The sequence below is a fragment of the Lottia gigantea genome (genome assembly GCF_000327385.1).
Source record: "Lottia gigantea unplaced genomic scaffold LOTGIsca_17, whole genome shotgun sequence".
Taxonomy (NCBI): domain Eukaryota; kingdom Metazoa; phylum Mollusca; class Gastropoda; family Lottiidae; genus Lottia; species Lottia gigantea.
In genome coordinates, this window is record NW_008708133.1 from 346418 (window position 1) to 370803 (window position 24386).

Here is a 24386-nt window from a genome sequence, read left to right on the forward strand (position 1 = left end):
ACGTATAGCTCCAGTAACAGAACTAAGATTCACTACATCTACTGAATAACATTCTATGGTACAAGATGTTGAACTGGACAATTCTTCAATTGATGCAGTGTCCTCTTCATTTGGGGTTCTTCTGTTAAAAATTAAGACATAACCAGCTTGATGTGTGGCCAACCACTGAACACATTGCCAACCTAAACCAGTTAGACCACCAACAACAATATATGCACTGGTTTTACTTAATAATCTTCTCGGTGTCAAACGGATAGGAACTTCTAATCCACTTTTGTCTTGAAGATCAAGATGGGTCATGGTGAATATTTTTTGTAATGGGCCTTGTAAATTTTGGGAACAATTTCTAGGGTTAATAGTATTTTGAACGTTTTTTTTAAGCCATTTGGAGATAGCATGCCGAATTGCAGCACTGATATTATTTTGTGAAAAGATATCGTTTTCGTTTACATCATGTATCTTAATCCTGGAAAGTCGAGTTCTTAAGATTGCTGCAATGGTAGTCGGTAAGAGACTTGAAAAGGCATAAATCTTTATGATGAAATTTTTTCTCATAATGATATCTACATGTGATTTGTCTAGCTGCATAAAACAAATCATTTCTATCTCTTTCCTCTGTTGTGTTTCTGCTGATAATTCTTCTGGAGTAAGTAGTTTATATTCCACTTTTCTGTATCGTAGTAAGGATAGAAATAATTCCTCGTCAACACAATTTCTTTCTCGTAAAACTATTATCTTTTTAACTTTTACACTCGAAGCCAATGTCCAAAGACTGACAAGTGTTGAAAGTAAACCTGGCTTGTAGAATGGTATAGATGATAGAGGCATACAACAAGATATTGGAACCACTACCTTATTAGATGCTGGTACTGGAAAACATGATACCAGTAATTCATTTGGTTTCATAGATCGATATCCAATAGTTTCTATACAATATACAGGCAAACCTTCATCATTGGCTTGATAATGGTCAGCAACAAAAACTGGTAGAAACAATGAAGAATCCTGAAATACCAACTTGGTAACGTTTAACAAAACTGAACCTGGTTGTTCATGTAGTGATGTATTTCTTGTGTACAATTTAAAAACATCCTTTACTTCTGTTTCTGATGTAGAGAACAGATCAAAATCTGCATCACCAGTATCCGTAATTGATGGGTAATTCTTGCTTCCCGATTCCTCCATATAACGCAACTGGTAACCAAAAACACCTTCTGTAGTGAAAATCAACTCGCCATTATGTAACCAGTCAGAAGCCAGTTTGTCAAATACTATTAACAACTGTTCACTATCTGTTGTTCCTTCCAATTCACGGAGATCTACCAAATGAATATTTAATGTTCCTAATTCTCTTTGAATAGATCGTGCTCCTCCCCATAAAGATGAATGTATAATATTATCTGGTATCATAATTGTAGATTTACTGTTCATTTCATCTATAGTCCATGTAGTATAGAAAGCTATTAAAAGTCGAATTATATCATGTTTTTCATTAACTTCATTAATACATTCTACTACAACTTTTAACCATAATAAATAATCAGTTACAGCTCTCTGTATTTCAATTCCACCATAATTCTCATCAAAATCACTATTGATAATTATGGCAACATATCTATATTCATTTAGTGTTTCTCTTAACTTCTCTATATCTATATTATTGTCAGTCAATGGAACAACAACATTAACCTCTTCATCTCGACTTGGTCGTTGTTTAACAGATACAGTCACAAACTTCTCTGATAGTTCAGCAGCGTGTGGTATGGGTGATATTAGTGACCAATATGGCTCAAAAAATATTTGTTGTTGATCATTTCCTTCTTTTCCTATGACTTTGGTGGTAAATGTCTCTATGCTAGCTATTGGTTCACCCGATTCCGCGAAAAGCAGCAATTTATATTGTATACTTGTTGTAGAGAACGATAACTTTGGCTGTACGTGTATATACATTTTCTTTTGTGTTCTACCATAAACTCTCAACTTGCTAATTTGAATGGGTAAGGTATGAAACGCTTCTATATCAGAAATTCCGAGTGCACCGGGTGCCTGAAGTAAACTGTCGATAATTGCAGGATGTAGAACCATTCCTTTCATTTCTTCCCATAAAATGTCGTTAATATTTAATTCAACCAAGGCTTCTTTGTCATTTCTAACCGAATCATGTAGTATCGACATAGTTTTACCATAAGAGAAGCCAAACCTTCTAAGATCTGCATATATTTCTTCCCCTGTCTTCTGAATGTTACATCGTTGTTCAATACTTTTTACATCAATTACTGGTACGTGCTTATTAAAACAACTATTAATGCTGCCTTCACAGTACACGTGTGATCCTTTGTAAACTGTAAAGTCGGTCTGATCACCATGTTCTTCTATTGTAGTATCTAGCTGCTTTGATTCGAGATTGTAAATGAGAAGTGGGCTTTTAAAATCAACAGTAACTTCTCGAAATGAAATACTTGGTGACTTTAAGGCTGCTAGAGCAAGACCCACCTCAGCATACAGTGCGCCCGGAATCACTACCAATCCGTTTACTTTATGTTCATAGATAGACGCAAGCTTACTCGGATCAATAAAAATCTGAATGTCCTTCGTGTCCGAATCAAGCTGTTTCACAAACGGATGGTATTTGGACGCTTGATCAACACCCAAAAGTTTCTCTTTACCAGATGTGGGTAAAAACAAATTGTCTACTCTATTAAACTGATATTTTGGATAATCAACGACATTGGCTTTAAAATTGTCAAAATTTGTCCATTTCAAATCCAATCCATGGTTATAGAAATTACAAACAGCTTCTGTGACACAATCCACTTCGTCATTTTTCTTCATAATAGGTATGGAATCAAACAGTACTTGGTCAGGGAATATGCTTGGTAGATGAGCTCTCAAAATTGGTCTGGGTCCTAATTCAACAAAAATATTATATTTAGTAGGATCATGGGCTTCAAGAACAGCTTGGTAGAGTTTAACTGGTTTTCTGATGTTATCCGCCCAATATTGTGGTGTAATAAAATCGCCTTCTTCTGCCTTGACACCACTAACAGTAGAAAATATATCAATCTTTGGTTCTTCTCCAATTATTTTAGCACAACTCTTCATCTCGTCTGCACTGTTAGACATATGATGAGAATGAAAAGCACTAGTAACATTCAGATCTTTAAACATACAACCTGTATTAACCTCTTTAATATCTTCTTTTAATTTGTCCACTACATCTTCATCACAACTTATAGTACAGCTCATTGGACTACTGTAAACTGATACATTAGCTTGTGATTCGTATTTCTCTAAAATCTCTTCTACTTTATCTATTTCAATATTTTTAGCAACAAACATTTTACCACCAGTACCTTGAACCTGTACTCTTGTTCTGTGATAAATAATATACACAGCTTGTTCCAGAGTGACGGTACCAGAAGCAAAGGCAGCAGCTACTTCACCAATAGATTGTCCAATGATAGCATCGGGATTAATTCCAAAACTTTCCACTAAAACAAACAACGCTACCTCACATGCAAATGTCATAATTGGAGCGATGTTAGCATCATCTAAATCAAATCCATTTTGAAGATTTTCCATTAAGTTCCAGTTAGCATATCGTTCAAGATATTTGGAAATGTCTTCAATGACAGAACGAAATACTTTAAATCTTTTTAGCATTTCCTGACACATTCCATGCCAATTTGTTCCTAAACCAGCAAAAACAAAGATATACTTCTTTCCTTTAGCTGGCTGGTATTTCACCATCACATGTTTGTCGACATCAGTACCTTCTAGAATTTTCAGAACTTCGGTGGCATGTTGACCAGCTACAGCCAGACGGCATGGATAATGATCTCTTCTATATATTGATGTATATGATAAATCAGCAAGTTGCAGGTCTTTAGCGTTTTCACACATAGCGTCTTTGATCTTTAGTAAGGATAGTATTTCCACTGCAGAGATACAGACGATTTTTTTGTTCATCTGATCAGTTGGAGTCAGTATTTTTTTTGATCTTGGTGTCGTAACAATTGCATGGCAATTACTTCCGCCAAAGCTAAAACTATTTACTGATGATCGCAAAACATCTCTGTTGGTATCAGGCCATGGACTTGGCTTAATTGGCACTTTAAATTTAAACTCGTCAAGTGGAACGTCTGGACTAGGTCTTTCAAAATGGAGAGAAGGAACGATCTGTTGATATTTGTGCATTAATAAAACTTTAATCAGACCTGCTACACCAGCTGCCGATTCGAGATGACCAATGTTTGTTTTTACGGATCCTATTATTTTTGGTGTTGAATTTTCGTCAGTCTGGAAAAATGTCCCAAGAGCTTTTACTTCAACAGGATCCCCTGCTTTAGTTCCCGTTCCTGAAATAAATGAAAACAGTAAAAAATATAATGACAATGGTGGTTAATCGACAAAATACAGATTTTATTAATGCTATTGTTGAAGTTGAATCATTTATTCTAGATAAACTAATAAGAGAAATCACGACATTGTTCTGAGAGAAACACAACACATTGGAATTTACATACCATGAGCTTCAATATAATCAATACTCTGAGGATCAACATCAAATCTTTTAAATACAATATTTAATAATTCTATTTGTTGCTGCATAGATGGTGTAGTTATTGGCGAGACTGTATGACCATCATGATTAGAAGCTGTGGATATTGTCGCCCAGATCGGATTGTTATCTTCTATAGCCTTGAATTAAGAATTTTGAAAAAAAAATATTCGATAGGACAAGTTAGGCAAGTAATATATGCACACATCCATGTTTTCAGTCTGTCACATCGGATTGCGACCATATATATTCGAAATGTCCCACATCGCAGCAAATTTGAAATCGCGAGAAAATTTCTACAAATATATACCACGTTCATTGAGTGATTTCGAACCGTCCTGTAGCCTGAAATATGAAACAAATGCTACGACGTTTGTGAAACGACCTTCCTGATTCACTTGTCGAAACTAAATGCCAATTTCTCGTCGTTATAGCAGCGCAGTAAGGATGCCTTTCCGGTGTGAAGGGTGTATTATTTTCGAGCATTTGCAAGACAAACGATTCACACGTATTACAGTACATTATAATATGTTCTATTCTATATTTGTAGGTTCAAGACTGCTTACACCCAAACATTTGAATATTTTGATGATCAGGTGTAATTATGTATCACAATGTTCTACTAATAAATACATTCACCATGTTTCCTGAAAATTCTTCAAGAATGGCAAAGTGAAAGGGTATTTGCGATGTGATAATAAACATTATTGATGTCTTCTACTGGTTTACAAGCAATGACTTTTGTTCTTGATAAGTTGAATAGCAGTTATAATGTAATAGTTATAATGTAAAAAGTCTCACTTTGTGGATTCAACCATTTGTATTTATCTTTTCAGTTATTAAACAATCTTTTAGAGGGGAATTGCCCTATTTTTAGTTTAAAACACTCTACTATTGAAAATACATATTACACATATACATCTAGACTTATACTTAACTGACCTTTTCATATGATTTTAAAATGACAATTCCACACCCTTCACCTCGAGCATAACCATCAGCATTCTCAGAGAAAGCTTGACATTGTCCTGTTGGTGATACCATACCAGCTTTACTGAGCTGGATGAATATGTCTGGTTTAAGTAGACAGTTAACTCCACCAGCAATACACATATCACATTCACCTGACAAAAAACAACAACACCTGTAAATTGTAGGTAAATCAGGAATAGTTTCATAGCAGAAACATATATCTCAGAGTTCCACGAATTTTCGGACCTCTTCTCTGAAAGATAGCTTTCCATGCAAGGTAACATACGCCCACTGGCAGCTTTCAGATATGATAGCAGTCTTCTCGTGACTAAAATATAAATTTTCAAGATCTTCAAAAATATGATGTGTAATTGAGTTCATTAATATATCATCAATTTACTGTCAGTTATTCATACTGAGTTTTTTCACAAAATCTTTTCAAATCAATAGCAATAACCTAGAAACATTGAATTTTCACACTCCTCTCTTAAATTTCCAAAGATATATACTCTGACTAAAAAACTAAAAAAACGTTCATCTATAATGACCCAAATTAGACCTTGACCAAGATCTCCTCCATTTATACATTCATAGCAAGATTTTATAAATTCGAACTTGACCGAGATCTTATCTTTATATACATACACAACAAATTTCATTAAGATCAGATAATAATTGTAAGCCTTATTATGTTTGCACGCAAAATTTGACTTAATCAAGATCAATAACTCAAAACCCGTTCATCTAAAATTAGCCAAATCAGACCATGATCAAGATCTCATTAATATATACATGCATATCAAGTTTCATCAAGATCGGCCTCTATCGTGCCTACAGGCCAAATTTGACCTTTTTTACTAAGTCAAAGGCAATTACTCTGAAACCGTTAATCCGATTATCATAAATTTAAACTTAACCGAGATCTCATCAATATATTCATGCATACCAAGTTTAATCTAAGATCGTATAAAAATATGTAGTCCTTATCTTGCCTAGCATGGAATGTGAACTGGCGGACGGACGGACCGTCCACATTTCGATGTGGGCGTATAGCAAGTGATAGAAGGTTGCATTTCGTGATTTAACATGGAAAAAGCTGGCAAATCAGTTTAATTTCTATTTTTAACAATAAGTATACAAATATGATGTTATTCTATTTAAAGGTGTTCTCTTACCTAATAAAATAGCTTGGTGGGCGCTATGTATGGCTATCAGTGATGAAGAACAAGCTGTATCAATAGTTATTGATGGTCCACGTAAATCAAACGTATAATTAACTCGTGATGAAACGATGCTGTCATTTGTTCCAGTTACTGTGTAGTTGTCAAAGTCCAGCACACTTGTAGCGAAATTAGAAGAATAATCGCTATTCATTACCCCTGAAAATTACACACAGGGAAAGTGAACTCATCGACTCAATTATAAGCCAAGAGATTACCTATTGTAAACAACCCTTTTAGTATTATAAATGATAGTTCCATCTGTGTGCCCATGTCCCTCGAGGGGAGCATGAGTAGCTTCTCAGCCAATCTGATAAATTGTGTCAACAGCTTGTTGTCCTTACAGGGCCCTTGTCGACAGTAACGTATCCACTACTTCCAATTAAATAGCGATGTGTGGAACAGGATCTCGCGTTTGAGGTAGAAATTGGCTTTAAATCCTCAAAGTGACAACTTAATTATTCAATTGTTTTGTCTAACGAATTAGTGATAATTATAACACATAACACAGGTTGTAATTGGGTTGTATTGGAATGTTTGTCGAATTTGTAGTCACTCAGTGACGTCCATCTTTACAATTTGGAACTCATATCCCCTATATACCTACCAATATAAACGCCAGTATTGGATCCCTTGATTTCTTTTCGTGTTATTCCTGCACTTTCTAAAGCCATGTATGTCGAATCTAATATAAATTTATGTTGAGGATCCATTCGTAAACTTTCAAATTCGTTGATACCATAAAATTTATAATCCCATTTCTCAAATCTTAAAAAAAAACCATCGAATTGTATAGATACTACCAGAGCTAGTCCGTGTTTAACAATAGCCTTATAGGATGCTGACAAATCAGTAGACCTATATTAAAATTCTTATTAATCAATTATGTCATGAATATAAATAAACCAAAAGGATATTAACGATCCGAACCTCAAAACGAAACCCTAAATCCAAAACAGCATTTTGGCGTTGCTTCAGCAACGTAATTACTAAAACATGAACCGACTTGAAAGGACTAGTAAACGAATGCACATTTTCTTACATGTTCGGCCTGATTAGCATGCTTACAATTCGCCGCAAAATATTTTGAGATATTTTCACGTTTTCGTTGGTCGTTTTCTGGTTATTTCTTGTCGTATCATGTCGATTCATGTTTTAGTGGTAGGCCTATCAGGTGTCTAGAAGAGTAAGCATACCGTGCTCGGTGCCAAACCCAACATACACAACAAACACGACAAATAGGGAGGAACATTTTTGAAAAAAAAGACTAAACTGAATAATTTTAATAGTTCAAGGGAGGTAATTATTGAAAATGCTTTTATATAATTTTAACAGTTCAAGGGAAGGAACTGATCACAGAAGTTATATCATGACATATAACTGATCATGATTAGAAAACAATATTACAAAAGCCATCAAAGATAGTTTGCTATGCAAGGAAACAGCTGTCAGAAATAAGAACAGTCTTTAGTGACTAAAATTAACTTATTTTAAAGAGTTTCTTAATACATTTGTAGTTATTTATTATATAATATATTTAATTCATATAATCTTTTTCAATCAATGGCAATCTATGGAAGGCGGAATGGCTTTTTATTCAATATTCTTAACTCTTAATTCTTATCTCTTAATTTGTACGCTTAATTTAAAATTTGTAATTGAAAATAGACATATGTATACAAAAACATAATTTGTACTGAAAATGAACATTCTTCGATGAACATTCGATAACATATCTTCAAATACAAAACAAACACTCTACCAACAAATTTTCATGTACAAATTTCAATAACAAATCTCGCTATACAAATCTTGCGAAACATTTCTCCAAATACATATCAAATATATTTGAAGGTCGTGATAATGACGACAGATGTCGCTGTACAACCAACATTAAATAAGATACACACTATAGATAGCCTCTATCATCCAGTTCACAGCATTAAATAAGTGACTTATAGATGTTACATTATCGAATGGTGATTCGGACTAATGTTATCGACTGTACTTATGGTCTGAATCAACATAAACTCTGACTGATTCCCCTTACATACGAACGCCATTTTATCCCGTGCTTGTGCACGCCCTTGGCAGTCCACCTTTTGTATTCATACCTATTGTATCTAAGTTGCTGTTCTGATTAAACCTTAACTTCCTTATGACTTGTCAATCATAAAATCATAACAATAGCCATCAAATAATCATAGTCCCAGTTTTTTAAAAATATTCATGCAAATGATTTTGTCGTGAATTGTAGGCCACGGTACTGTCTTTGCAAGTACATTGGTATATCGCATTTTACCGATGATTTTTAAATTACATTTACTAATATGATTCCTAGGATTAATCTTTAAATGCTATATAAAAAAAAGTAACCGATAATCGAAGTAGTTGGAACCTGAAAATAATTATTAAAACACACAAGAGAATTTCTTCTTGAACTTCCTTATGACTTGTCAATCATAAAATCATAACATGGTGTCAGAAGTGCTAAAACTTTAGAACTTGAGTTATAATTGAAGATCTGTTCGTAATATTTTCCATCGAAATTGACGAAAGATGCCAAAATTCAACCCATCGCAGTTCAACTTTACCAAACCAATAGATTGGCCACAATGGAAAAGAAGATTTTAGAGGTGCTATACAGGTCAGTTCTCTGATATATGCCATGGGGAATGAAGCGGAGAACATCTTCAGTTCCTTCACTTTTGCTGCCGGGGAAAGCGACGAAGACTTTAATACTGTTTTGCAGAAATTCGAAGCTCATTTTATCCCAAAGCTGAAACACATACACGAAAGAGCCGTATTTAACTCTTCAAAACAACAAGAAGGTGAATCTACAGAAACCTTAATCAGACACTTGTATGAGATGGCTGAAAGGTGTAACTATGGACAGGAGCAAAAGAAAGACTAGACCTGTTCGACACAGATCTGTCAGCTTCCGAGCTGTTTTACGTTATATGTATTGGGCTTAAACATAAGTTCTATTTAAGGATTTAATGCAGATATTTTTGCGTTTATTAATGCAAGATTTTTAGCAGTGACAATTCGATGTCCATCAACTTTATTGACAGTAGAAAGATTCCCGTACCAACAGATATATTTGAAAGGTAATTCCGCGGTTTGGAATGTCTGGCCCAATGCCAAAAATGTTTTAAATATTACAGTTTTTGCTGGGTACTCTGACAACAATTACAACTGATTTTCAATGACCACGCCCACATACCCCTTTTCTGATATAGATTTTAGTACCCTGTTTTGATTGACAGCTGTTGTTGTACTGTTTTAAGTTTATGGCCCCATAGTTAACACCTGCAATTATTGACTTGTTGACCTGTCACATAATCCTTTTAACCCTTTGTAAAATAATTATCTTGCCTACTTAAAATGGATTTTATTTTATTTTTTCGATAAATTTTGATTCTGAATAATGATTTATATATTGTCTTAAAGCTGTGAATTTTCACATTATATTCCTGTTTTAAAAATTTTACTAGGTGCGCTAGAACTCAAACAAGAGTTTTAATAAATATTAAAATGACATATTTCAAACCTGAATATTTCAAGAAGTAAATGTCCGAAAACTTATTTTAACATATCATTTAAAAGCTTGTGGCGAGCACATTGCAATGACACCATCCCGATTGTTGAGAAAGCACAAGTTCTACTGATATAATTCTCTGAATATGGGAAATTTAAGAAAATTGTTCATTTTCAAAACCCCATAAAATCGAAAGTAATTTACCAAAATTACAAATGTTGGTATCAAATGAAAGTGTAGCCAAAGAAGATATTGCTGCTGAAAGTTAAAGGTTGCAGAAGGTCATGGTCAAAAGTTATCGGCCTATATATACTAGGCCTATCATAAAAAGCTTTGAATGAAGGTTGTGCAAAGACAAATTCGAAATTCGAAATTCAAAAAAAGGGCTTCTACGGGACTTACATATTTTTCAAAAGTACAATTTAAAACAAATTTAAAAAAATCGGATTAAAAATGACAGACGAGTAGTATTTTTCCGATATTTTACTTTTTTTAAAGATGGCGGTTAGGAATTTGCATTCACAGCAAATGTACAAAATGAAGATATTAATGGTGCAAATTTCATGAAATAACAAATTTGCAACTTTTTGCAAAAAATAATCCAAAAACTCAGATTTTTGTGATTTTCGTCATTTTTTGGAAATTTCCCAATGTTTCGGACAAATTTCAGAATTATTTTTTTGGGGAATATTAATTGATAATTTGGGTTCTACCCATCTACCAATTTTTCGTGCAAATCGAATCAAAATTAAAAAAATTTGAATTTTGACCAAAATTCGGTACAATAAGTTATAGACAAAATTTTCGAATTTCAAATTTCTGACACCGCAAACTATTCAGAAGTTCTTTCAAGATTAGGCACAAAAAAAAATCACAAAATTCAAACAATTATTAATCAATTTATGGCCGTTTTTCAAAACTAAGGAGTTTTTCGCCAGACCGCTTCCGGTCGGAAACTGATGGCTGGAAATTCAAAGGTCTAAGCACTAGGTCTGGGATATCTGACGCTATGCAAAAAATGTTCTAAGTATAAAAGTTTTTGCTAGCAACTCTGACAACAATTACAAAAGAAAACTAGAACTGTTCAAATAACAGTACTGATGCAGGGCGTGTTACGACATTCAGGTACATACGGAGATGGTCTATTGCAATTACATTGATGTAAATACTTTTCTGCATCTCTAAATGAAAATATGCGAAAGTGCGTGAAATTTAAATTATATTGACTAAGAATAAGAGAATGTTTGTCAATTAGTAAAGACCAAGTTTGATGAAATTCGGACAAGAAATAAGAAAGTTAGTAATGTGCATGCGCACAAGAAGAATTCAATATTTCCATCAAATTGAGAATTGGATAATACACATACATATCAAGTTTGATGAAATCCGGATAAGAAATACGAAAGTTGGTACTGCGCATGCGCACCACGCAAATTCGATATATTCATCAAATTTCGAATTTGATTATACACATACATATATACAAATTAGGGATTAAGATACAGCACTGCAAAAGTGCAAAATTGGCCATATTTAGACCCCTATAAAGCCAAAAGGTGTGGTATGACCCCAAAGGTCAAAAGGTCATAAGAAGGTCAAGGTCAGCTATTATCATCATGGTAAATATGAAGCTCATCAAAGATCAAGGTCACGAGATATGAGCCTTCAAATTTCGAAAAAGTTTAAGCGGAAATTGCAAAAAAGCAAAAACGAAATTCAAAAATCGGCTTCCTAGAGTTTTCTTAAATTTTTGTGTTCTTTCATTTGACACCAAAATTATCAAAATCGGATAAGCCGTAATCTCTGAATAAAATTTTGGATAATTTCAGAAAAATCAAAATGGCGGCCAAACTATCAATTTTCGTGTCTAGTAAATGCCTCTGTTTTTTTAAAGTCATAACGTTATCTACTTATTAGTAGAAGCTAGCACCTTGATTTCGCACCAACCGGAAGTGATGCAAAATTTTTGATTGTGTCAATTTGTTTTCTTTTGTGATCTGTTTTCGCACCAGAGATTTCAAATCAATCGGACGCATAGCGGAGAAAATAGAAAATATGGTCAAATTTTGCAAAATTCGGCTAAAAATTCGAATTTTTTTAACTGCTATCACATAGGATATTCGGGTGAAATTCTAAAACTGAAAACCCGCGCAAAATCACCCAAAATTGCGCCTTCAAGAGTCAATTATCTACTTTTTGCATATTTTGCAATGTGCCACTATCCGTTTTGCAAAATTGTTCCAATTTATTATTCATTAGTTAAAACACCGAATATGCAGATCCAATGCATTCCTAATCTTGCTGTAACTATTACCGTTTCTGCAGAGTACTCGACACAAACTCATACTTTTTTTTGCAAGTACGAAAACAAAGCAGGGCGTTCGCTTACGAACGCCCTGCAAAAAAAAACTAGAACTGTACTAATAACAGTACTGATGCAGGGCGTGTTACGACATTCGGGTACATACGAAGTAGGTCTATAGCAATTACATTGATGTAAATACTTTTCTGCATCTCTAAATGCAAATATCCAAAAGTGCCTGGAGTTGACGAACTTTATGATAGAAATTGGGGAGAATGGTACTTTAACGGACATGTAAAACTCAGGAATTTTATCTATACTGACATCTCATTAACCAACTTAAATTTGATACCACAATGTTAAACGAATAGAATTTTTAAATATGCATGTTACATAGACATGTTATATATCACTGGAAAGCTCAGAATCTCAGCATTATGAAATCGAAAGAATTACTGCCATATCACTATTAGGCTACGAGATACAACACTGCAAATGTTCAAAATGGACCATTTTTAAACCCCTATAAAATCTAAAATAGTTGTCTGACCCCAAAGGTCAAAAGGTCATCAGATTTTCAAGGTCACAAATTATCATCATAGTAAATATGAAGGTCACCAAAGGTCAAGGTCATGATATATACGCCTTCAAACTTTAAAAAAAATATCCGGTCGTACAAAAAAGGCAAAACAGAAAATCAAAATTCTGTCTTCAACAAGTTTTAGATAAACGTTAATTCTATCATTTGACACCAAAATTGTTCAAATCGGATAATAAATAGCTCCAAAATAGCAAGTTTTGCATATTGAGGCAAACCAATATGGCGACCTATATGTTACTTCCGGTACGAATTTTTTTAGTTGTAACACTTTGTATTAGTGACACTAAGCTTATGCATATGTCATTTCTGACATAACTCAATTTCACCGGAAGTGATGCCACCGGAAGTATTAATATCGAAAGCGGAAGTGATAAACATTTTTTGAATATGCAGAATTATTTGCCCATACCGACGGTCTACGCCATAAAAATTTCAAATCGATCCGTCAAAAAGCAACCGAAGTAGCATTTTTCGATTAATTTCGACAAAAAAAAGTATCGAACAAATTTTGGAAAATCGAATATTTTCAACTGCTATGTCCTTTGTACTAAGAATTATAATAAAGGAAACCCGAGCAAAATCAAACGATAAATACGCTCTCTACAGTCCATTTTCGGTTTTTTGCTATCTCACTTCCGGTTGCGCAGAACATTTTTGTTTTACATTTAACACGTGAATAGCCACGAGTTAGAAAACGTCATGAAGTCCGTTTTGTCGTACCTATTTCTGGTTCCGAGAAATAACCTCCCTAGCTGACGAAAAAAAAAATAATCGTTACGAAAACAAAGCAGAAGAACGCCCTGCAATAAATAAATAACTAGAGCTGTGAACAGCACTGAGCGAGGCCCGTGATACTTTGCCTGATAGCTGTAAGACTTTTTTGAACTTCAAACCCTCTCAAGCCCGGTGTTGACTCGACCACTTTTAGTAAAGAGCCAAGCTAAATGAAATGTTTTGTGAAAGGGTAAATTCAATCTTGTATCAATATAACTTATCGTATGGTTATTTTAATAGCTTCATGGTAGTTATGATATACAGGTATGTGTGAAATGTGAACATTATGTGACGGAATTTCTTTACTGATATAAACATGATCTATAAGTGTCCCACCTTCAGTAGTGTAATGCTGAACAAGTTGTTGAAAACCAATTTTTTGAAAACAATTTAGTATAGACAAATGACCCTCCAAGATATTTTGATTGAAATCCCCCATAATAACATTCTTGTAATTCAACTAATAATCTTTCTAACATTGGGAGAAATAAATCTAATCGATAAACGGGTGGTCTATAGATAACAATTACGTTAATATTTTTATCCAAAATATTCAAAGCAATGTGTTCTATATTTAAAACTCTTTTAAAATGTTGACATTTTTGTTTTGCTTATAATATACTCCTACTCCTCCGTGCCCCTTTTCTTTCAAAAATTTGAAATCTCTAGTGTCATCATAGCTGCTGCTTTGAGGATGGTGGTGAAGACGGAAACCATTTAACTTTAGTTTTGCTGGAGTTATTGAATTATTTAGCCATGTTTCTGTTAAACAAATGATATCACCTTCTAGCATTTTCCCGTGTTTCTGTAAATCCTCTATATGAATAGATAAACCCTGAACATTGTGTAAAATTATATTAGTATCAGTTGATATGGTCTCGTTTTAGGGTTTAAAAAAGCATCCATTGCTCCTAATGCCGATTCAATTTTTTCATCACAATATATGTTTTTTTCCCTGTAATGTTTTAACTCTGCTTAACGCAACATAGGCTTGACCAGCTTGGAATATTTTATGAAGTGATATTACGCCTCTATCGAGACTTAGACCTTGTACTTTGTGAACAGTAACTGCATAGGCGAGACGTAATGGGAACTGGCGTCTAACATCGCCCAAATAGTTAACATGAGGGCTTTCATATCTCTCAATACCAATACTACCACGTGGTACATTTGGCGGAAGTGGAACACTGTCTTCATTTATTCCAACTTTAGCATTATCAAATTTTACAAAAATTTTGTCAGTTTGATTATTCTGATCAGTTTGAATAAATGTTACTTGACCAAAACTTCTATTTATCAAGCCAGTAGAAACATTTAAATTAATTACTAACATAACTTTTGACCCTACACCTATTTTTAAGCAAGACACTAATGGTGTATCAGTCACTTTAACACATGTGGTTTTAAGCGCCTTTTTACCGGTTATAACATCTTTTGAATAATCTAGAGCACTGATGGACACAGAATTCGGGCATTTTTCATCAATCATTCTAGAATTTTAATCATCAACTTGCTGATTAGTAGAAAATATGTGCAGACAATCATCTTCTTTACCAGTTACCTTACTCTGTAACATTTTGACGTCTGAAGCAAGCATTGGTTCACTTTTTTTTCTTTGTCTAATTTGGGCAAAGGCTAAATCATCTTTTTGTCTCATAATTTCAGTAAGTTCAACAAGTTATTACCGTTCCATAGGTCTATATGACACTTTCATGACATAAACTATTACCTTTAACTGATCTTAGTTGCCACATATCTCCAAAACATATGACACAGATATTGCGATTAAGTGCTGTGGGTTAAAAACCCGCTCTGTATTCTGATTCCACGGTCAGTGTTTACTAGAGACAGCCCGCTGTTTGCTTTTATTCCCTCAGCCTAACTAACACCAATAACCAAAACTGTTGTGTGTATCTTGCAGATAGAGTTGTATTAATGGTACAGAAAAAATTCGAACAGGTTAATGTATCAAAAATTCACTACTCTATATGAAAATTTTGTAAGTGTTAAAAGATTACATAATCAGATTAATCTGTTTATGACCCAAACCACTTCACACTTGCATGTCAAAAGTTCATGTGGATAGCTTTCCTATCATATTATATAACCTGTTATAACACCTGTCAATCATTTTAATTCCCACAATCTACAGATTTTTATCACATTTTTTATAAACATTTAACACTTTTATGCCTATTTTCACAAATTCAATGTCACATATTGTTGAAAAGAGAAAATTTAGTAGATCCTGAATATACAAACCATATTGCTAGGAGTTAATTACATTGTGAGTAAGAACCCTCAGTCGAAAAAAAACCCAATATTTTTAAAATATATTTTAATGGATTATTGTCATATATCATTGAAAAGATAATCAAAAGGGAATTACAAAATTGAAAAAAATAATTTTCTGTGTTTATTAGAAAAGGTCATACAGCCGTCCAAAGTTGTCAAAAATGTTAATTAAACCGGAAGTTAATATTTTCAACCAATGAGTACACCTGTGGATATCTGAAGTCAAGATCAACATCCTACAGTGAAATTTTCAAGGTCATCGAAGGTCAAGGTCACAGGGTGTGGCCTTTTGAATTTTCAAAAAATTCAAACGAATATAAAAACAATTCAAATTCGAAATTCAAAATTCTGTTCCAACAAACTGTAGACAAGGTTTTAATAGACACCAAAATCATAAAAATCGGATAAAAAATGGAGGACTAATTAATTTTTTACTAAATGGGTCAGTCCGAGGCGACAGCTTATGCATCACTTCCGGTTTGGATTTTTTCTGCTAAGTGCATTCTAATTATGAGTGACAGACAATATATATGGTTTTTGCCAACATCTAAAATTTACACCGGAAGTGGGGGTGCCAGGCGTGATTTAAAATAACCGGAAGTTCTCATGCAAAAACATAACGAAAACAAAGCGTGACAAATCGATAGCTTTGCCACGCAAAAATATCTAAAAAATTAATGGAAACAATACAGTTCCGAGCTCAACTGGAAAGCTGTAAAAATATCAGAGACATGTTAGTGGTCGGAATATTTGATAAGGACTTGTCTGAACGACTTCAACTTGAAGAAGCCGATCTCGACACTGCTACTCAAGTGGTGAGACCGTCCGAGCTAATTAAAAGTCAAGTCAAGGTCCAGTACAATGGTGCGACTAACGGTGCAACCAATTCAGTGGTAGAAGAAGTGTATCAAAGAAAACCACAAAACAAAAGACCTCCGTCAGCTTCGGAAAATTCGTACAGAAACAAACCTCAATTCTCACGCAGTAGGGTATGTAATAATTGAGGTTCACAAATTCCGTCGTAGTGCTAGCGGTAAACACTTTGAAGAAGTAATCTCAGATACGGAAGAAAACCATCAGACATTTTTCCTGGGATCCTTATGTAGTTCGGAGTGTGATTCGACTTCAAAATGGACGATTCCATTAGATTGGAAAAACGGTAATAACTTTTAAAATCGACTTCGAATATTTCTGAACAGTGCTATAACACTCTAAACGTTAAACCCAACCTTTAAGTTTCCAAAGCAAGACTTTATAATCCTGGTGGTCAATTGGTTTCAGTGGGACAATTTCAAACTATAGTGTGCTATAAAGGAGAAAACTTTACATTTCCTGTCTATGTTATTCGTGGAAATGTCAGTAATTTGCTGGGCTGAAACGTTATTGAATCTGTGGGATTAGTGAAACGTGTATATGAAATAAACACAAGAATATTCAACACTGGTGGACTCATAAACTGTGAACCAGTCAAGATAGTACTTCGGGATGACACAATTCCATTTAATTTACCAACTTCTCGACGTGTGTCTTTCCCATTGCTGCCAAAGGTCGAAGCAGAACGTAATCGTATGCAGTCCGAAGGCATAATTGAAAGCATAACAGTGCCAACAGAGTGGTGTAGTACGATGGTTCCTGTCATCAAAAGGTCAGGTCAAGTCCGAATCTGCGTTGACCTGAAAAAGTTAAACCAGTCCGCCAAGAGAGAGAAATACATACTACCAAATTTAGAAGATGTTGCTCCAAAACTAGTTGGTTGCACTGTATTTAGTGCATTAGATACTGCCCATTGTTTTCACCAGCTACCCCTGGAAGAAGAAAGTTCCAAACTAACAGCGTTTATTACACCACTTGGTCGGTTTCGTTTCAAACGATTGCCATTTGGTATAACGTCTGCACCGGGAATCTTTCAACGGAAAATGACTGAAATTCTTGGTGACCAGATCGGCGCAGCAGTGTGTATGGACGACATCATAATTTTTGGAAGAGATAACGAGGAACATGACTTTCGTTTAAACCAAGTTTCCGATAAACTCTCACAAGCTGGTGCATGGTGTGCGGTTAAACAGAGAGAAGTGTCAAATTAGAAAACCCGAAATAACTTACTTTGGTCATATTATCAAATTGAGCGATGTCAGTCCAAATCCAAATAAAGTGAAAGCTATCAGTGAACTTCCACCTCCAAAAGACGTTAATGAATTAAGGCGTTTACTAGGCTCCATAAACTATTTGGGTAGATTTCTGGACAATCTTTCCCACACAATCAGCCCAATAACAGAACTTTTGAAGTCAGACGTCGTGTGGTTCTGGGGACCACAACAGCAAGCTGCGTTGGAAAAGGTAAAAGAAATGCTCACATCAACACCAGCACTAGCCTTCTACGATTCAAACAAACGTACAGTGGTTTCAGCAGACGCAGGCAGCTATGACATTGGTGGAGCTCTCTTTCAACGACAGAAAGATGGTGCGCTCAAACCAATAGCCTTTTGTTCACGAACTCTCACTTCATCAGAAAGAAATTACGCTCAAATAGAGAAGGAGTGTCTCGCAAGCGTTTGGACATGCGAACGTTTTCAGAGATACCTAATCGGATTAAATCATTAGATCAGTTCAAATTAATCACGGATCATAAACCATTAATTCCGTTGATGACCTAAATCAAACACCAATCCGATGTCAACGCTTACTGCTAAGATTACGCCGTTTCAACGCTGTAGCAGAGTACGTTCCAAGTAAAGAGCTAATCATTCCACATGCTGTCGCACAGCCCACTCTCAACAGAGAAAGTAACGTCATCGTTAGAAGAAGACGTCGAATTATTGGTTAACTTCGTGGAATCCAGCATGGCTAGTGATAGAAGATTAGGGAGGAAACCTCGAGTGATTTCGTCTTGCAGACTGTCGTCAAATTTACTCAAGATGACTGGCCTGATAATATTCAAAACACTCCGGAGAAAGTTCGCAAGTATTTCCCATCAGGAAATGAACTTTCCACCGATAAAGAGATCGAATCGTCATTTCTTCATCCGTTCACAAGGATATATTGGACACCATCCACGGTGGACATTTAGGCATAACCAAATGCTTGGAAAGAGCCCGTACAACAGTTTGGTGGCCCGGAATTTCTACCGACATTATATTACTGATTTCAAATTGTGATTTTTGTGAAATTCATCAACCATCACAACGTCAAGAACCACTCAAACCAACACCATTACCAGAGCTTCCTTGGTCAAAACTCGGAACAGATATACTGGAACTAAACAATCGTCACTACATTGCTGTAATAAACTATTACTCAAGGTACATTGAGCTCGCTGCCCTAAATAACCTTCAAAGTGCAACTGTGGTTGACAAACTCAAAAGTATTTTTTGCAAGATGGGGAGTTCCAAAAAACATAGTTTCGGACAACGCAACTCAATATACATCAACATCGTTTCAAGAGTTTGCCAAGCAGTACAACTTCAAAAGTGTGTTTACTTATCCTCACAATCCGCAGGCTAATAGTGAATCGGAGATGGCAGTCACGATTGCTAAGAAAATGTTAAACCAGAATGACCCACTATTAGCATTGCTGGCTTACAGAAGTACGCGCAATTACTCATGGGTCGTCAAATGCGCACTCCCGTTCCGGTTATTAACAAAAACCAAAATGGCCAGTTCATTCAACTGTTAAAAGGCAGATGAAAAGTACAAGTCAAAGGCAAAATTCTACTACAATCGTCGTCATCATGGTGTCCGTACTTTACCCAAAGTTACACCAGGTGACCCCGTTCGTGTTAAACTGGACGGAGAGAAGCGATGGAGTAACCAAACAAGTCGGATCTTAAATAAAGACTCTACACAACGTTCCTGTCATATATCTACCTCAGGAGTACAGTATCGTCGTAATCGTCGTCATGTGATGAAAATCCCTATATCCAATAGTCAGTCTAAAACAACACAACAAGACTCCACCACCGCAGACGAATACATCAGATTCCAGTTAAAAGAAAACAACAAACCATCAAACCAATGTTTCAAGCTCGTCGAATGAAGTTCCAAAGACTACACGAGGCCGAAGTGTCCGTCGCTCGTTAAAATTCAGTGATTATGTTTGACGAACTTTAAAGGGGAAGATGTTACATTATCGAATGGTGATTCGGACTAATGTTATCGACTGTACTTGTGGTCTGAATCAACATAAACTCTGACTGATTCCCCTTACCTACGAACGCCATTTTATCCCGTGCTTGTGCACGTCCTTGGTAGTCCACCTTTTGTATTCATACCTATTGTATCTAAGTTGCTGTTCTGATTAAACCTTAACTTCCTTATGACTTGTCAATCATAAAATCATAACAATAGCCATCAAATAATCATAGGCCCAGTTTTTTAAAAATATTCATGCAAATGATTTTGTCGTGAATTGTAGGCCACGGTACTGTCTTTGCAAGTACATTGGTATATCGCATTTTACCGATGATTTTTAAATTACATTTACTAATATGATTCCTAGGATTAATCTTTAAATGCTATATAAAAAAAAAGTAACCGATAATCGAAGTAGTTGGAACCTGAAAATAATTATTAAAACACACAAGAGAATTTCTTCTTGAGATTTAGCAACCTTACTTGTCTTGAACGACTTCTATCTCTACCTCGTAGGACTCGTATGAACCTCAGTCCTGATTTTAAAGTTATTCAAGCTCTTGAAAATTGACAATTGTAGTCGTAGCAAGGAAATCGCAGAATGTCGTCATAGTTAAGTGCTTTGAAAATTGAATTGGATGATATCTATCTATAGTCTATATCTTATATTATGGTTATACAGCAACACCTGTCGTCTTAATCATGACCTTCAAATATATTCAATATGTATTTGGAGAAATGTTTCGCAAAATTTGTTGAGCGAGATTTGTTATTGAACATATGTATTTGAACATTTGTTGGCAGAGTTTTGTGTTTGACGTTTTGCATTTGAAGATAAGTTGAGCTAGCAGTGGCGGAGCGAAGGTTGGGGGCTCGCATAGCAAAAAATCAAATCTCATAACTAGGTTAGAAATTCGGGCAATACATATCGAATTTATTTGAAGGTCATGATTATGACGACAGATGTCGCTGTACAACCAACATAAAATAAGATACACACTATAGATAGCCTCTATCATCCAGTTCATAGTATTAAGTAGGCAAGTGACAATTATAGCCATCAAATTATCATAGGACAATTATCAAATTATCATTTCTGTATACAAATGTCAATTTTCTATAACAAATGTTGAATTAAGCTTGCAATTTAAGAGATAAGAAATTGGAATTAAGAATTAAGAAATAGCAATGAATAACATTGAATAAAAAGCCACTACGAATTCCCCAAAAACCCTTCATCGAAAAACATCAAATTCAAACTTCAATAAATTCTCATCAACATAAATGATCACACAAGTGCATTAACTCATCGAAAAATCATCAAAATAAAGCTTGACCAAGATCATATCATTATAAATGATCATTTAAAATTTAATTCAAATTGGATGAAAATTGTAAAAATTTGGACGCGTATTTACTTTGTCAAGGGCAATAACTCAGAAACTGTTTATCAAAAAATCGTCGAATTAAAGCTTGACCATGATCCTATTATTATAAATGATCACATCAAAATTCATTAAAATCGGATGAAAATTGTAGTCTCGATTGCGCACACGAACAAATTTTGACGCGTTTTCACTAAGTCAAGGGCAATAATTCAAAAACCGTTCATCGAGAAATCGTCAAATTCGAAATTGACCAAGATATCATGAATATAAATCATTATGCTAAATTTCATTAAAACCAGATAAAACTGTAATGTCTATAGTGCTCACAAGAAATGTTGGAGGACCGATTGACCGACATATTAAATGTGGTGGATATTTTCCTTCGCTAGAGATATTAAAATGCTTATTTTAGTGTGCTAACAATGTGAAATGTGCACAATATTTCTATTTTTGAAACCTAAAAAGTGTGAGTTTTTGAAATGTTAAAAAAAATTGGATGAAATCCACAACCACGTTTTGTCTCCATAGACTTACATGGTGACATTGGCCTAATTTAACAAGTTACCACGCCGTGGTATATAGCTTTAAGGGTACTTACGACTATTTACCACGCTTACCATGCCAGTTTAGCCACAGCCGTTTCGTACCCTACCCAGTGTGTATAGTATAGCTATATTATATTGTTTCTATTCGGTCGTGTCCGATCTGGTGTACCAAACGCCTTTAATGGGTATATTAAATAAACTTACCCTTGAACAAAACCTGCTTTTCGAGCATTGGTTTTTCCTGGTTTTCCGGCATCTTCGTGGTAAAATGCATCAAGATTCCAGCGATTTTTTGGTACTTCAATCAAATGATTTTCACCATTTTTGAGAACTTTCCAAAATTGGTCGATGTCATCTGCTCCTGGGAAGCGACATCCAACACCGACAATTGCCACTTTGGATGCCATCAATCTAATAAAAGAAATTCAGTACAACAAAGCGGCATTTAATATAGAGCAAAAGACAGACTTCCACTCCGATTCCCAACATGAAAGTTGTGGAAATGATGCCTTTTACAGTACCTTTTAAATGTTTCTAACTTATCTTCCCTTTTTACGACAACAAACATAAACTTCCTTGTTAAGTTCCGTGGTGGTCAATGTCCAGTAGTTATTAGCTTTGCATGGGCGTAGATTTAAATACATATCACATTTCTGTCCATTTAAATTTGTGTATCTGATCACAACTAGTCGATTGGTCGGTTAGAAGATGAAAAGTTAACGCCCGCTTCCAGTTAATCTTCTTGATATCGCAAACTCAAAATTAGTCTGTGCTGCTGGTCCTATATTTACAACAGAATTTAGACCTAAAATCTATTCGCTATATATATGGTATTGGTAGATAGATGATCAGGGTGGCGGCAATATAAATTCACATTATTGATCGCTATGATTTGAATGCTTTTTCAGGTTACAAACTGGAAAAGTGTTGATTTCGGTTAGGTTTGTTGTGTATACAAATATATGTTACACGCACCTCATATGTTTCAGCATTCGCTTTGATGTGATGGTAAGTAAACTCACAGGTAGCATCTAAGAAAATTTTGTGAAAATAGAACATTGAACCTCACTTATTGATTCTATTCACAGAATTCTATATTTATTTATATTTATAAATTAGAACAGATTTCCAGGAATTTTTAAAATCAAGGGCTTGCGTATGGATAATCAATTAATAAAAATAAGACAGTAAAAAATATTTTTCTTACCTCCGGGATGAATGACTATATATATTGGACTAACAAAGCGGTTAACGTAAAGGTAGAATGCATGCTAGAGATAAAGATTGCTTGGGAAATCCATTAACATATCATGTTTTAACCTTGACATTTCCTTTTTGTATTTTGGTAGTCCGAAACATTCTACTAAAACTAAAATATAGAACGACTGAGATGACTAAAGATAGCTTGCAGGCAAGATGACATACACCCACTACTGGCTGTCAGAAATGTTAACAAAGTCTTTAATGAAATGATGTTTCAATTAATACATTGGAGCCGCGTTTATCTGGTTGTCGATAATCCGGAAACGCCGATATCTGCACGCTTTTTAATGGGAACGGAATATATACAATAGAAAATTATTATCAAATTCAAACATGAATAATCTCTCACCAATAAATCTTAAACCGCTAATAGGATTGTTGCCAATTTCGAACATGACTATGATTTCATCAATACATGTATATATATACATGCATACCAAGTTTCATCAAGATCGGATACAAACAGTAGCCACTATCAAGCCAAATTTGATGCGTTTTTACGAAGTAAAGGGCAGTACCTGCGAAACTGTTCATCCAATTGTTACCAATTTCTTGACTGAGATCGATATATACATACATACCAAGTCCCATTAATATCGGTTAATAACGGTAGCCATTATCATGTCCACAAGAAATGTGTTGACCGACGTGCTGTGGACAGGATTGCAAAATTCGAATGTACTATATCGAATTGGATCGAAGTGTCGTCAATTGTAAACCCCTACGAGTCATAATGTCCAACTGGTAGACACTTTGTGACGGTAAGCTAGTATTTATGTAAAATATAGTAACATTT

At 34.8% G+C, this 24386-nt stretch overlaps 2 protein-coding genes across 2 annotated transcripts; both read right to left on the reverse strand.

Moving 5' to 3' along the window:
• Positions 1–2985: 2985 nt before the first annotated feature.
• On the reverse strand, positions 2986–3903 carry LOTGIDRAFT_113666 (hypothetical protein; the record flags this gene model as incomplete). The annotated part of the gene is made up of 1 exon (XM_009051546.1): positions 2986–3903. A coding segment is annotated over one exon (918 nt), but the record flags the coding sequence as incomplete, so codon positions are not given.
• Positions 3904–4314: 411 nt separating this feature from the next.
• LOTGIDRAFT_113637 (hypothetical protein) lies at positions 4315–22734 on the reverse strand (the record flags this gene model as incomplete). The annotated part of the gene is made up of 6 exons (XM_009051547.1): positions 4315–4358; positions 4527–4701; positions 5504–5685; positions 6709–6912; positions 7361–7521; positions 22532–22734. Coding segments are annotated over 6 exons (969 nt in total), but the record flags the coding sequence as incomplete, so codon positions are not given.
• Between the last annotated feature and the right edge of the window lie 1652 nt (positions 22735–24386).